The 15,360-nt window shown below is 40.6% G+C and overlaps 1 protein-coding gene across 2 annotated transcripts; it reads right to left on the bottom strand.

Annotated features, from left to right (window-relative positions):
- Positions 1–854: 854 nt before the first annotated feature.
- Positions 855–12,343, bottom strand: LOC103359340 (poly(rC)-binding protein 3). 2 transcript variants are annotated; one of them, XM_008284636.1, is made up of 14 exons: positions 12,120–12,343; positions 10,808–10,848; positions 8,882–8,992; positions 8,699–8,722; positions 8,547–8,579; positions 8,333–8,449; positions 7,997–8,128; positions 7,436–7,564; positions 6,046–6,135; positions 5,389–5,430; positions 4,900–4,975; positions 3,867–3,919; positions 2,483–2,652; positions 855–1,223 (listed from the first exon to the last, which is right to left on the bottom strand). In XM_008284636.1, the coding sequence occupies exons 3-14, from the start codon at positions 8,957–8,959 to the stop codon at positions 1,187–1,189; spliced, it is 981 nt and encodes a 326-aa protein (XP_008282858.1). In that variant the 5' UTR covers positions 8,960–8,992; positions 10,808–10,848; positions 12,120–12,343; the 3' UTR covers positions 855–1,186. The 2 variants fall into 2 exon arrangements, with proteins under 2 accessions (XP_008282858.1, XP_008282859.1); XM_008284637.1 differs by lacking the exon at positions 10,808–10,848.
- Positions 12,344–15,360: the final 3,017 nt, after the last annotated feature.

Raw genomic sequence — 15,360 nt, 5'->3', positions numbered from 1 at the left:
GTATGCTTGAGCGGACAACTGGAGGTTAAGTTGTTCTTTTTCGGGACCCGTGAGAATTTTGCCACAGCATGTGTTGAATATTTACTGTGAGGTTAGTCCAGGTTTGCTTCTGTTTTTCCAGCAGAGTGCAAGTAGAAAAGTTTGTTTGGGCAAGAGCTTTGTGCCCTTTACCATCAATAAACAACATCCATAATATCATGGACTACTTTCTGCAGAGCTGTCTTTGAACACCTGCCAAAATCTCTATATGCTGCATACTGCTAATGTCTGCTGTTACTGCTCTCTGTTGTTTTCTATATTTCAATATCGCTGCTGTTTAATGTTTTACATGTGCAGGCTTGCAGAGGCACATTTCCACTTGGGAGAAAAACATCAGGGTAAAAGGATAAAAGTATGTTTGCTAGTCTCACACTATGCTGGATGTCTGGTCTTTGGTTTTTACACAAATCAGAGAAAAACACAAGTCTAACCTTATAGATGTGTGTTTGTTTATGAGATTTGCATCAATTAAATGTGAAAACTGAACAAACATCACACCATATCCCCTAATGCCTTATTCACTGCATGTATACAAAGTGGAACAAACACAACATTTAAAATATTTTGTTTATACAAAAAAAAAAAAAAGTAATGACTGTTTACACTTTGAGGCGTGATGCATTAAACAAATAGCTTCTGAGGTATTAACTGCAACTCCAGCTGAGTGGAAATGTGTAGCATGTTCAATTCGAGCTCCGAGCCGAGAATAAACAGGAGATAAATCCTCACAGCCAGTGTTGATATTTAGGAGTCAGGGAAATGAGCAAAAATATAAGTGACTTTTAACACCGACAAAATTAGAGGAAAACAACCAATCTGCATTCATAAAAAGTCCCATTTATTTCAGAGTCATTTCATCAACAAATATTACAAATCTGCATTGTTTGGGGGGGCTGGACCCGCATCAGAAACACATGAATAAAACATTTATTACAACAATTGATCAGCACCCATTTCAGATGCTGAAAGTTGAAGCATTCCACTTGTTTAGGCTGTAGAATAAACAAGAAACAAGCTTGTGTACAGAACCAGTAAATGAGTTAGTTAGGCCAGTCCGGCTCTACAGGATTACTGTGTAGAGTGAAATCCACTAGAATCCAATGTGGCTTTAAGATAATCCCATCAGAACTGCAACAGTGCAACGCTACTACAGAACACCCAAGCCTGTTAGCACTGATGAGAGCCTATAGTGGAAGAAAGGAGGAAATATGACAGAAGAGTGGAGCAATCCTCGTTAAAAATACTTATCACACTGATCTCTGTTGTACAAGACAAATATTTTAACAGCCTGCTGCCAACGAAGCACCACATCTTTCAATGCTAGTTTTCATTTTCTAACAAAGACTACTTACACTGATAGAAAAACTAAACTAATGTTTGCGTCATGGAAAAAAAAAACATTTCCTGGAATAATTCTTCTTCATATAAAGCTCTGGAACATGAATCCATCTCCATGGACACTAATAGAAGCCTGAGTTACACACATTAATTGTTATGCATGTCCATAAGATAATACTGAGTTAATATGCACCTCTGCTGCCTCGTTTAATTAATGAGGACATGTTTTAATACTACCATCCTTTCAGTCCGCATCTAATATCTTCCTGATTTATGTAAAACAATGTTCCGCTGGCAAAACTTACACACTGGTGTAAGCTATTTTTAAGCCCATATGCTTAATATTAAATAATTTGCCATCTTTTAATAATGTCTTATCAGCCAGCTACACCGACGAGACTTAAAAAGGAGGCATCAATAAGGAGCAAACTTCTGCCGGTCTGACTTTTTGACGCCGGAGGTTGGCATTTTTGCGGTGTAAGGGGATAAACCCTGTGTTAGGCTGGAAGCGGCTGCTGGGTGGACAGCCAGGACAGGGAGAGTTTTCATGCCAAGAAGGCTGGAAACGGGGACGGCGTAGTGTGGGTTTTGGATGGCTGGTAAGGTGGAGGGAGAGTGGACGTTAATGGTGGTGGGGGCTGGGGTGGTGGCCGCCAGGACGGCCATAGAGGTAGCAGCAGTGGAGGCAGTAGGAGCAGACTGAGAGAAGCTCATGTTGAGGTCAACTGGGGTCGCAGAGGAAGCGGCCTGCATGGTGTATTTAGCCATCTCTAAGCTGCAGGTCGTGACGTTTGGAATGATAGTTGAGATGGGTTAAGAGAAGACGGTGAAAAATGAAAACGGGGGGGAGGATGGGTGAGACAAAAGGAGAGGGGAGGTGAGAGAGAGGAGAAAACATAAGAATCAAAGTAGGAATGTGTTAAAAAGCAGAGACAATCAGGATTTTAACGCTGTCAAGAGAAAGGAGCAGTGAGTTGGAACAAATCCAGCCTCACCCTGAGCACAATAACTCTGCCCTCGTACAATAGCATGATGTTTGGCTGTCTTATGATCAGGCTGCGATGTGAAGCCCTGCTGGACGTGGCTGCCCTGCCTAATGTCTTACCTGGCGTTGATGAGGTACTGGGCCACACTGATGCTGGCTGGTGAGCCTGTGATCGTGACTTGGCGCATGGCTGAGCCATCAGTGGCGCTGGCAATTTTGATGTGAGCTCCAGAGACCTGGCGAATCTCATTGATCTTGCTGCCTTGTCTTCCAATTATGCAGCCAATAAACTAGGAGGGGGGGAGATTGGAAACATGCAAATCACAAAACAGCTCATGTTTCTACGCTTTTTAGGAATTAACTTTCAAAACAGAATCTGGAAGCCACGGTGATGGCAGCACCTCAGCATCCTGGTGGTCTTCTGCAGAAGAAAACCCCGTTTCTAGCTGCATGATTGTAACAACAAAGAACCTATCCATGATGCATTATGCCCATGAAATAAAAAATTAAACAACATAAAAACTGACCATTTTCTGAATATTATCACCAGAGCACTTAGTTGTATTGTAAGCACACTGTTTACAGTTTTGGGAAACAGGTTTATTCGCTTTCCTGCTGAAAGTTAGATGAGAACATCGATCCCACTCTTATATGTATGAGGCAAATATGATGGAGAGGGAACAGGAAAAAACAAGTTTTCTGCCTCTGAAGCTAACAAAATCCACCTACCAGCACCTGTACAGCTCAATAATTAAAATCTTCCTTGTTTGTTTCCTGCATTGCGTAAACTGAGTGGTTTTAGGAAGGGTTACAGTGACAGTGACTTCCTAAAGTCTCTGTTGGTTGCCTGGTAACAGCATGAAGCCAGGAAGACACTGCTCTTGCCCAAGAAATAGTCTGACACACAGTCAACCCCAAAATTAATTTTTACACTGTGTTTTTTGTGGGAGTAAACACACAAGCAAGGACATGAATGCTAAAAAGTGACAGATGTATGCCCCCTTCTGCCAGTCTCTGTGTTAAGCTTAGGCTGCTGGCTGTTGCTTTATGTTTATTGTAAAAAAAAAAAACATGAGAGGGATTATAATGTTACTCATCAAAGCAAGAAAGCAAATAAGTGTGTTTCTCAAAAGCTATTCCTCCTAAATTAAAGGCCACAGTTAGGTTGTACTACAGCATGTGTAATTCTCTAGAAACGTGTACAGATGAAAACGATGTTGTCTAAAACAGCAGAGCTAATACATTGCTAAAAAAGCCTTTTGTATTGGTGGCCCACTGATTTTTTTTTCTCTTAATGTTGTAATTTTCGTTAATACTGCCAACACTAGTGCTACCGTAACGTGTGCAGTGAAAAGAATAAATTGCTTTCTGCAGCTAAGAATCATTTGTATCCAAAAATTCCTCATTATAGCTGTCCTCCTGGAAAGTTTTAATGAAGTCAGTAGCATGAGGATTATCAGTGCAGGTTTTAGAGCTGGAAGAACACAAACAATGTAGCACTTACATCATTAGGTATTGCCAGCTCTTGTGAACTTGTGGGGGCAGATGCATCCAATCCTGCAAAGTAGGACAAGGAGCGCTAACAACAGCATGGCGCTAATGGCTTCCACTTTCATGGCATGACAAGTTGCCCTACTTTGTCTAGTTTATCACTGTTACACTGCTAATTTACAGAACATGAAAATGGCATATGGGAAATAAATAAAAAAATCTCTCTACGAAGACAAATATACAGTTTATACATATTCTCTATGCATACATTTCATATTGCTACCATCAGAAAAGCTGCCTTTTAACTGAGATGTTTCATAAGCATCACTGTCACGCCAATCCTGCCCGTGTCATTAAAATGCTGTTACGTCTTTTGTTCAGTTAGTTGTGGCAGAATATATGAGTATGTGGGGTGGTTGAGGTCAGGGATGGTCTGGCCAAGACGATGTTAGATTTGGAGGAGAAATGTTGCTGAGGTGGAGGGTTGGGTTTGAGAGATTAGGATTTGTTTCTTGGAGAGGGAATTTGGGCGAATGGAGCTGAAATTTGAAGGGATGTAAGAAATAGTGAGAAATGGTTAAATATTTACTAAAGTGTAAATATTTCTGTCATTTTTCACATTTCCCTCTCAGAGACAGCTGCTGCTTCTTCTCAGTATTTCATTCTGTCTGCTTCAGTGTGTCACATATTCTTCTTGGTTTATAAATATTTCAGTGACGAACTTTCGAGATTGTTGATAATCAAACGGTTTGGTGGCTTAACCTTAAAAACTCCACTGTCCCCTTCACTATTCTTTTGTTTTTCATCTTACTTTCTGTTACAAATAGATGCAATGTAAAGCATAGCAGGTGTCATTTTTTTTGTTATCTGCACATCTCTGTAAAGCCGCCCTCTACTAAGAAAACCTGTGAGAGTCTGTAAACTCTGAGAGAATGGAGACATCCTTGATCCTCGCTGAAGTGACAGGGGTGTTTTGATGGTGTGATTCGAAGAGGAGTGAAGACAGAGGGATAGATGGACTTCCCCGGGGAGCCGTGGGTACGTACCAGGGAAGGTAGGGTTGCTCTGCCCAAGGGAGGGGAGGGGGATATGCTGCATAGCCAACTGGTGAAGCTTGGTCAACTGCAGGGTAGGAAGGAAGTTAGAGCTAACCAATCAAACTGGATTATTTCAGAGGAGCTGACAACTACAATACAGAGCCAATCTCAAGTTCACAAACATCACAGATGGTGTCAGTGTGAAGAGATTCATTTCCCTTTGAAAGCATGCTGGCTTCTCATAGCAGTCGTCTGAAAATACAGTCAAATCTCTGGCTACACAGCTACAACTGATCAGAAACTCTTAAGATATTAATTCCCTTTTCAATCAATGCATGCTGCTACTGTGGGTTAGTGTTAGTGATGTAAAACGATCAGGGTTACTGACATTTCATCTTTGCAGAGTAGGGTGTATAGAGGGCGTATTGGTGGCTTGGAGGGAGTGGGCAGGAGTAAGTCATTAGGGTGGATGTCAGTCACTCAAACGAAAATACTTACATCTTGATGTGCAAAAGCATACTGTCCTGGAATTGCAAAGGCCTGAAAGGAATAAGAGATGAGATGTGGTTATATAACCGGGCGGCACAGACATGCTACAACATGCCACTTGAAATATGAATTTGTCACCGAGTATGAAGAGTAGACTCAGCACAGCGAAAATCCAATCCTTTCCTCTTTTCCATAGCTCTAATGTGTATAGATCTGGTGGAATTTCATCTAAATGTCATCTGCTGTTTTTTCCCCTCTTTGACCACTGGCTAGAAATCCAATAACATAAACAGATGTCTGATAGGTCAGAGCAGACTGTGCCAAATTCAGGACAGTGGCTAGCCAGCTCATGGAGAACACGGGCTTTAGTCACGACATCATTCAGGTCTCCTCACTGCAGGGGAATTATTAATGCAAATGCCAGTTATTCTCATCTCTGTCACATTGCAGTTTGGCTGAACACTTCTTAATGTGGCTATTACCTCATCTCTCTGGTGACAACATTACAATGTGAAGAGCTTATGTATAATTACACAGATGTGTCCCTCTAGTGGTGAAAATATGATCAGCTTAATGATCAGTGTGACGCTCACATCTCACAAAATGCGACGCTTGCTCAGCTGCCTTCTCCAAGCTGAGTTAAATAAGTCCCAGATGGTTACTTACTTGTGCAGAGTGCTGTGGTGCTAATACTGCATGGGCTCCAGCAGGTATGACCTTGGGACGGTAGGGAATAGTTGCTCCTTTTGGTGGAGACTAGAGAAACAGACATGCAAACCAAAAAGGGAGAAAAATTCATACACAGCTACAGCCAGAGAAAATAACTCTCACTGGCATTGATGCATTTTATATCTTTTTTTTTTTTCTTTTTTATAGCACTCACTGAATCTTTTTATGCCCCTTCATCGGCTCAGAAAGTGACATGAAACCTTGGACTAAAGAAACCCATGATACAACCGTGAGCAGAGCTGAAAATAGGGAGTTTTTTAGCACAAGAGAAAGAGTTTGTATGGTTACTAAAGCAAAATCCAAACTTATACCTCTGCTTGAGGCAGTTGGAATACATGGAGACCACATTCTACAGTTAACCAGAGGGCTGCAGGTAGCGATTTTTTTTTATCAATGCTGGCTATTCGTTTAGTTTTTTGGCTGAAAAGATGTCAGAAAAATGTTCGTCAGTGCTTCCCAAAGCCGAGCATGACGTCTTTAAATCAGAGGTGGGACTACGGATGTCCCGCATGCACCTCAGAATAAAGTCTGGCCGCTTCAGAAAACCAAAAGTGAAGTTAGAGGGATGTGCACATATTCATAAAACTGGAGTGATAGCCTAATGCAAGTCCTCAAAGTGCACATTTACATGGTAGTCATGGCCGCATAAGCAAATGATAAAAGTGATAAAATGACAAAACTTGACGTCTTGGTCGACAGCGATTAGTCATGCAGAACAAATAATGAGCCCAGTGTGAGTGATGGTCCCAGCCTGGCCACCCCTATAAAAACTGTGCGGCTCTGTCACTGCTGCAGATGTCTTGTTTTGTTCACAATCCCAAAATATTCAGTTTAGTGTCATAGAGAAATAAAGAAACCATAAAACATTTAAATTTTAGAAGCTGAAAGCATTTAGATTTAGTTTTTTTTAATTAGTCAAAACAATCACGTCAGCTAGTGAATAATAAAATAGCTGACAACTAATCAATTAATCGCTGCAGCTCTGGCTGACAGTGTGTGAAAAATGCTGTTGCTGTGTTAGTATATTATGAATGTTAACTTGACCAAGGACACCTAAACACTGACAATTCCAATGTGCAACAAGATCCGCATATGCATATGTTAAATAACATATTTCAAAGCTTATCAGATGTAAAAAGGTTGGGAACCACCCATATAAACCATCTGAATGACCAGTCACTGCAACCTAACTGCAGAGTTTTAGCCTTGAAAATATCCTGAATGTGCCACTGAATACCTTCCAAAACATCCTAAATGAATGTGACACATTTGACGCCTAAATAGAGCTGTTGAATGTGAAGATCATCTGCTGTCTGACAGTGCTTACCTCTAGCATCACAGAGCAGATGTGTCTTACACACTGAGTGATGGCCTGTGGAGTGCCGGAGATTGTGACAGCCCTCTCCGTGGAGTCCGGCAGCATGTCTCCTGCCACCTGAACCTGAGCGCCTGTGGTCTTAACATCACCAGACAAGAGAAGAAACAAAGCCTATTTATTGCTGAAAAGAGCGCACCATCATCCAAATTGAAATGCTGTTTCAAGCACCCACAAATTACCCTGAACACATTTTGACATGCAGGGAGCAGCTGCAAGCCAAATAGCAACGTGTGCTCCAATATTTGAAGAGGCACACACAAATATTGTCCATTCAGAATGTGTATTCAGTCTTTGCCGATCCTTGCAGGCATAATCAGTGGGATTTTCGTGAGCAGCTACCCAAAAAAAATATACACATTTTAAGGCGGAGAAAAACAAGAGGAGTTTGACTGGAATGTTTGATACTCAAGGTGTCAGAGCACCTGGGAGGAGGTTTCCTGTCCCTGTCTGGGTGCAGGGGAAAAAAAGCATTTCCATTTTAAAAATAAAAATAAAAAAGAAGCGTCCTACCTCTCTGATCTCTTTGATCTTCGAGCCTCCTTTGCCAATCAGTGAGCCACACTGACTCCCTGGGAAAACCAGGCGAAGCGTCACAGGTGGCTTGCTTGTCACGTTACTGTTTGTCATTGCTGCTGTAATATCCTGGGGGAAGATTCAAAAGTATGTTGGCTTTTTTTTTTGCAGTGTTGACTGTATTTGACAAGTGCTTTTTTTTTTTTTTTGGTGTTGTTATGTAAGACTAAAGAAAGTTGCATTCAGTGTCCTTCAGAACTTGAGACAAATTATTAAATTTTGTGCAGAATTTCTTCGCAGTAGAGTTTGTTGCACATCTGTTTTTAACTGTACCTCCTCAAACTTCTGCGCGATCATAGAGAACGCTCTGAAGATGCCCTCTGTGGGTCCTGTGATTGTAACTATCCTCTCAGGAGATGATCCTTCTGATATGTTGATCCTAGCACCACTCTGGAAACACGACATAACACAGTTATTCTGGTTGTAGCTCATCTGCCAGAACACACCAGATAATATGTGTTTTCTTTTTACATAAGCAAATGCTCACCTCCTCCCTCATTTTCTTCACTGTTTCACCTTTCTGAAATCACACAGGAAAAGAGCGGTCTTGATTAGTTTTACGAGTACATAACAAGACAACAACAAGACAGCAGTGAGAATTAATAAAAGCGAAAAGATTGTAAAATAAATCTACCCTACCTTCCCAATTATGCTGCCAACTTCCTGAGAATGGAAACATAACAGCCTTTGAGAACACAGCTTTTCACATTTAGAGCAGGATGTAATCATTTTAATTGCAATCACATGCTATTACCAGACCATTAGGCTGTTACTCCAAAAGTACACAGAATTATAGGAACTATTTAAACATCTGTCAATTACCTTTCCGTGCATCAACAGCCTCAGCGTAAGCGTAACGTTCAGACTCCCATCTGAAGCCATTTCTTCCTTGTCGGACATTTTCTGTGTTTCCCGAAATTTAAAGTAAACACTCTGCAAAAAGAAAGAGATTGTCTGTGTGTAACAAGCGCTGTAGTACTTCAGGTGGTTCTGGAAATTATGTGTAAAACTGCCGAGGCAATCAGCAAGTAAATACTGCCGCTTCGTTAATTTACAATGTGTCAGTGTGTTTGGCCTTCATCAGGTAGCTTTATATTGTGGTTGAAGCTGTATTGTATTCATTCATACTGTGCTTGATTTTGATTCATCAATTCAAAAGACTGACATTATTATCACTACTTATGCTGGATACTCTTCTTCTTCTTCTGCTTAATGCAGTCAAATTGCTGCAGCTGCAGGAAATGTGAAATGCATGATTTACTGTGATCAACAAGATCTTCCTGGGAAAGACCCACCAGACAAAGCAGATGTAAAAGCTTTTGTAAAGTGGGTGTAAGCTGCATCACCACTGTGGTAGAGATACATCTTCCAAATGTCATGGATCATTAGCTTAACTACAATGGTGAATAAGCAGAAAATTCTGCAAAGTTGGAACAGTCACGTTTTTGCAGCGAAAAGAGGCCAAATACTCTTTTTTTTTTTTTTTTTTCTTCAAATTTATCAGGGGGACAGACGCTCTCTGAAGAGTTATGGACCATTGTTGTTTGTCTTCTGATCGTGTAGTTGTGAGCTGGGGGAGATAAGCCTATCACTAGGTGCAATCTTCACATGGGACTGTGTCTTTAGTTCCGGCTAAATACAAGTTGTGTGACTCTCTCGGATAAGATAAGATACAAAGGAAGCCACTTGTGCTGTGGAGGCCCGAGGATCAAGTGATGTGTGTGTGACTTAATATCACACTGACGCCACACAATGTCGACTCTGTTGTGGCCGCGTATCCAATTCTTTGTATTTGCAGAACAAATAAAGAATGTCTCGATGCAGTGGAAGACAGGCAGATTATTGCACCGTTACAGACAGAGAGTGAAGGCTTTGAGTCTGTAAGGGACCAAGGTCACAGCTTTCATTAGATCATTGTGCTTCTGAGGAGTCATTTTTCCGTTCACGTCTAACCCATGGCTTGATAAAGATGGAAAATGTCTGACTAATAAACAATATAATCTAAAAGGATCTAATCTAATTCAACAAAAGACTTCTTGGATTTTGGAATTACTGAGTAAGTGGGGAAACTTCTTCTGAAACCTTAATGCAAATGTTGGATTTACTTGCGGAGACCTTGGTGACGTCAGCGTGGGAGGGAACACAGTGGCATGTTATTGGCAACTGTGCACGAGGTGTTTCCAGTTAATCCGGAGTTTAATTCAATCCTACTCAAGGGTTTTAATGGTATGCCCAAAGACATTTTAAAGCAATAGTTTGACATTTTGGAAAAGGCACTTTATTTGCTTTTTGGTGGCGAGTTTGATGAGGGGATCGATACCACACTCGTGTCTGTATGAAGCAGCAGCCAGAAGCTAGTTAGCTTAGCATTAAGACTTGACAAAGGGGGAAAACAGCTGCAGTTTTGTCGAATCAATACAAAATGTAAGTGTAAAGGTGACACATTATGGTTTTCCAGGCGGTGCCAGACGGTTTCTTAGTCCTTAACTCTGACAAGTTGCCAGGCAACCAGTGGGCACCACAGGAGGTGCTGCCCCCAGCCAAGGAGTTCATGACCTTTGAAGCTAGGCTAGCTGTTTCCCCTGTTTACAGTCCATGTGCGCAGCTGCGGGACGCTAGCAGGCAGTAGCTTCATACATAAGCTATTCGCTAGCAGATAGCTCTCTGCAATAAAGCACCATATTTCCCCAACTATCCTTTCAATGCATGATCTTTGACCCTCCCACAGGCCCCAACTTAGATACTCACACAAACCAATAACTACAGAACGCTCTGCCGCCATTCCACACCTAAAAAAAAGACCAAAAATAAGTGTGGGTTTGACTCAAGCATGCTACCAATGATAACACAGTTCAGTCAGTGTTTGAAATGTGGTGATATCAGTGCGATGACAAGTAAATAAAACAGGGTTTTCCAGCAGCTGAGACAAGTTTACAATATGTTATTGTTCGAGCACATTCCAATGTTGATAATACCAGACAGACTGAGCTAAAGGACTTAATCCCAGCAATATCATGAATAAGTGGAGGGTGTCGTTCTGCTAACAAGAGACACAGCTATTCTCCCCTCTGTGTATCATTATAAAGATACAGTGAATACATCAAATAAACAGAAACATCTCTGTCTAATCCTATAGGCCGGGATTTGTTTAGTTAATGCTAAGACCCTTTTGACCCATTTCTGTCACCTCTAGCACGTCAGCACCCACTCAAGACTTCCGAACAAAACGCTGGCGCACAACAGCACCCACCGAGTGTACACGATAAAACAGATAATCTACAGGAACTCAGCTCCCACAACACTGACAGGCAGAAGTGTGTTTCAGACAATAAAAAAAACAGGGCATTAATCCTTGAGGGAAATAGAGAACAATGTCTAAGTGGATTACTTGAAGGATTTCATTTGAAAATATATCAAAATCTTGAGGGGAAAACAAAGACTGCTGGAACATTCTGAAAACGAAAATTGTAATGATAAAATTATTGCATTTTACTAGATTATTACATATAATTGTGCTTTAGTTGGGGAACAATGTTCTTAAACAGACAATAGTCTAAACAATATTTCACATATTTTTAATTAAACATCTCCAACGACCCAACAGCAGTCATTTCTTTAACATCTAAAGTAATGTCTATTTATAGCTATTTGTGAGCCACCACATATCAGACTCTGAGCATGAGGCCTTACAGCATGGCATTCCCCCTTCCACACAAAGGTTACACTATTGGAGACTCATCACATGCCTGCTTTAATGTGTTAATGCTAACTAGCTTTGAAGAGAACAGTGCAACAAAATGCATTTAGAGCACATCAGAGTGCAGAAAAACAACCAGCCTAATAAGAGTCAGGAGTAGTGCATTAAAACGAAGCCTCACATTATAAATTTAGCTTCCATTAAAAGCACAGAGCAAACAACTTCAACTTTCTTTCTGGCTAAACTCCAACATTACTGTAGTACGTAACAATTTTACCAGTAAAAACTGATCAGTGAAGAGTGCAGTTTTGGCTTAGTGAGAGGCCTGTAATGCAGCAAGAATGATTAGGATAAAGTACTGACCTTATATACAAAATAACTGCTCCTCGTCTTTATTTCTGGTATCTCCGAAATGAACGGCCTTTTAGTTTGTAGTCCGTGTTCAATGTTTGCCCCCTTTGTTGTCAGTTATCCACAGAGTGGACAGATGGCTCCCTGTGCCCTCAGACCGGCTGGAGCAGAGGCTGGCTTTGCTATTAGTCCCTCAGCTTAGCCCAAGATAAGCCCCTACGCAGGGCAAGTGAACCCGCATCTCTTGCCTAATTCTCCCTGTCACAGCCACCAAAGAGGCGTTCCTCCGCATGGAGATCCACAAGCAGAAGAGGCCTGAGGGCAGGGCAGCGAGGCTCTTCGCCTGGACACTGTCCAGCCCGGATAGAGCAAGCTACAGTTGCAGCACCACAACAGAAATACCCGGGAAGGTCTAGCCTTTTGCAGTCATCTAAAACTCAGAGACAGCTCTGTTAACTGATGTTGCTTTGTGACTAACAACTCTGCATGACTGCTGTGTTCTTCATTAGATTTCAGAAAGCTTCCTGCCTGCACAGGGCTGGATTTTCTCTAAAAATAAATCTCCCTGTATGAAATCGGTGCTTTGTACAAGCAACCCGACTAATTGAGGGCTGGGAAGGACAATGTGGCGTTTGAGGTATTTAGTGATGTTAAGCACAATGTCTTCGTGGGGTGCTTCTCCCCCCCTCTCGGCCTCTGCCCTCCCCCACACCAAGCCCTTCTGCCCTTGTAATGAGGCCATACTGGATACAATACAGCCCTTCTGCACAGAAAAATGTATTCAGCTCAGCTCCAAAATTGTGAGGGAAATGAATCAGTGGAGCATAAGTGGCATATTTAATTACTATTCAGCGCGTTGCACGGAGACAATGACGGCTGCTGTGAGCCTCATGGCCGTCTATCAGACATCTATGCGGGACATATTGCACTCACTTCTCAACTAGGATTTCAATACAACTTCCAAATGTTATGATTAAGCAAATGTCCTCATAAGAACAGAAAGATGAAGATAATCATTTAAAGTGTCAATATTTTGACATTCCCTTTTTTAGAGACTTTTTCAGGATTAAGATTTAGTTAGAGGTTAAGGAATGAACGTTGATAAAAGTTCAGGCAAGTATAACAAAATGTGTACAACAGCGTGTCTTCTTGTGTCCGAGCTGCAAACAGATTTATAACCACAACAATGCTATCAAAGTCAAGGGCATAGCATGTGACCAAGTATGTGACAGTTATTTCTATCCTTTCAGAGACCATGAGATGATCTGGCATTTCATGCCAATCACTTGTGACTAATTTCCTCTCCTTCATGTACCTTGTGTGTGAGTGAGATTAAAGTGTTGGGGATTATATGTAATTGGATTACTGCGAAGTGATTACTGCGACTTGTTGGCGTAATCAGTTACAGTTACTGAAAGCAGAGTAGATTTCAAATGTCTTCAGGAAAAACCTGAAAACATGTGGGCACTGCTACTACACGGTAGCTGTGATGAGATTCCCAGGATAAATAAACTAACGTACACAAAGTTCTTTCACCATGTGGTTTGCTAACAGTTTTCCGGTCTGCTAGCCTATCACAGAGTAATCATTACACAGGCTTAATGCTAACTAATCAATATTTTTAATAACATTTTGAGTGCCAGTCACTTCTGATTAATGTCTTGCTTCATGCACCTTCTTTGTCAGTGGGGGCAGGAAGGCAGATTATATGTAACAGGGCTGACGTGATTACTTAAACTTGATGGTGTAATCAGTTACAGTTACTTCGAATGTCTTAGAAAAGAATCTCAAATGCCTATAAAGAAGAAATACAAAGTCATTTTATTTAGCTCTTTAAATATTATTGTTTAGCAAAAGCAACATTTTTTCAGTTCCAGGATCATGACCCAACCCACTCAAAACTCTGATATGTCTCATGAATAAAAATAAACATCTATAGTTTATGTATCGGTGCATGTCTCTTATCAATAGTCAAAGCATGTGTATAGGCATACCACATATATTTAAAAATATAGTAAAGTGACTGTTTTATTTATATCCAGTACATTTTCACAACAACTAGGGCCTTTACACCATAAGGAGAAAACACACCACAGCATGGAATATGGCAAATATAACATTTATTTATTTATTTGAATAAACAAACTACAGTAATTATTTAAAATAGTTGTTATAATGAAACATTTGTCATGTCTTACCTTTGATTTTAAATCCTGTAGAAAACATACATATTAAAATACACTAGATAGGATTTTAGATTTAAATATTATGCAAAAACAAACTCCACATGTTTCATTATCCCGATTCATATTGTATAAAACCTTGTAAAAAATAGCCTTATTTTTGTCTCTTCAGTGTAACACTTTAGATTACAGCCTGCAGCGTCCAGTTTATTACTCCAGAGTTACTTTGGTACTACTACTAACTTATTCTGTAGTTATTGTTTAACTGCTGGGTGCTGATATACAGTATGTTTGTATGACCTACAGCTTCAGTAAGTAGTGATTTTTCCAACTTAACTCCTCAAATAGTTATATTTCAAGAAATGTTCAAATGAGCCAATAGCTCAGCAAATGTCAAAGATTTGAGAAAAATCCAAAAACAGAAAAAAAGAAGAAGGCCCTCAGCAGAGGGATATAATTGCCCCTGCTGGCCATGATAGGGCATTTTTGAAAAAAGTGACCTTTGACCTCTAGCGGAGCTATCTTCTCACTGCTTGACTCCAAAATCTAATCATTCCAAGGAGAGACTATTCCTAGCTCACCTGTACAATACCAACTTGTTAGACCTTAGCACTCGAGCTAGAGACACACAGACACACTGATGGGGCCTATTACCCCCTGGTCAGGGCCATCTATGAAAACTGATTTTTGTTTGTTCTTCTGTCCTCTCCCATTAATCATCTGAAGAGCCCTCAGATTTATCTGCTGTCCATGTATATAAAACTGTACATAGACGAGTTCAAACTAGCTCCAACAGCAGCAGCTACAACAGTAACATGCTGCTGACATGTTGATTTATCACTATTATGAACTAAATGTTGCCATGTATAATATTATATCATAGGGACCTCAACTTTTACTTTGATACTTAAACTACATTTTGCTACTAATACTTCAGCAGGATTTTTAATGCTGGATTTCTTTTTTTACCTGGAATTGAATATTTTTAGATTGCTGTACTGGCATTTTTTATTTTTTTTTACCTAAGTAAAGATCTGAAATACTTCTTCTACCACTCATAAAATCCCACT

The sequence above is a fragment of the Stegastes partitus genome, unplaced genomic scaffold (genome assembly GCF_000690725.1).
Source record: "Stegastes partitus isolate 25-593 unplaced genomic scaffold, Stegastes_partitus-1.0.2 Scaffold367, whole genome shotgun sequence".
Classification (NCBI taxonomy): Eukaryota; Metazoa; Chordata; class Actinopteri; family Pomacentridae; genus Stegastes; species Stegastes partitus.
The sequence above is the reverse complement of the archived record's forward strand: the minus strand, read 5'-3'. Positions and strand labels throughout refer to the sequence as shown.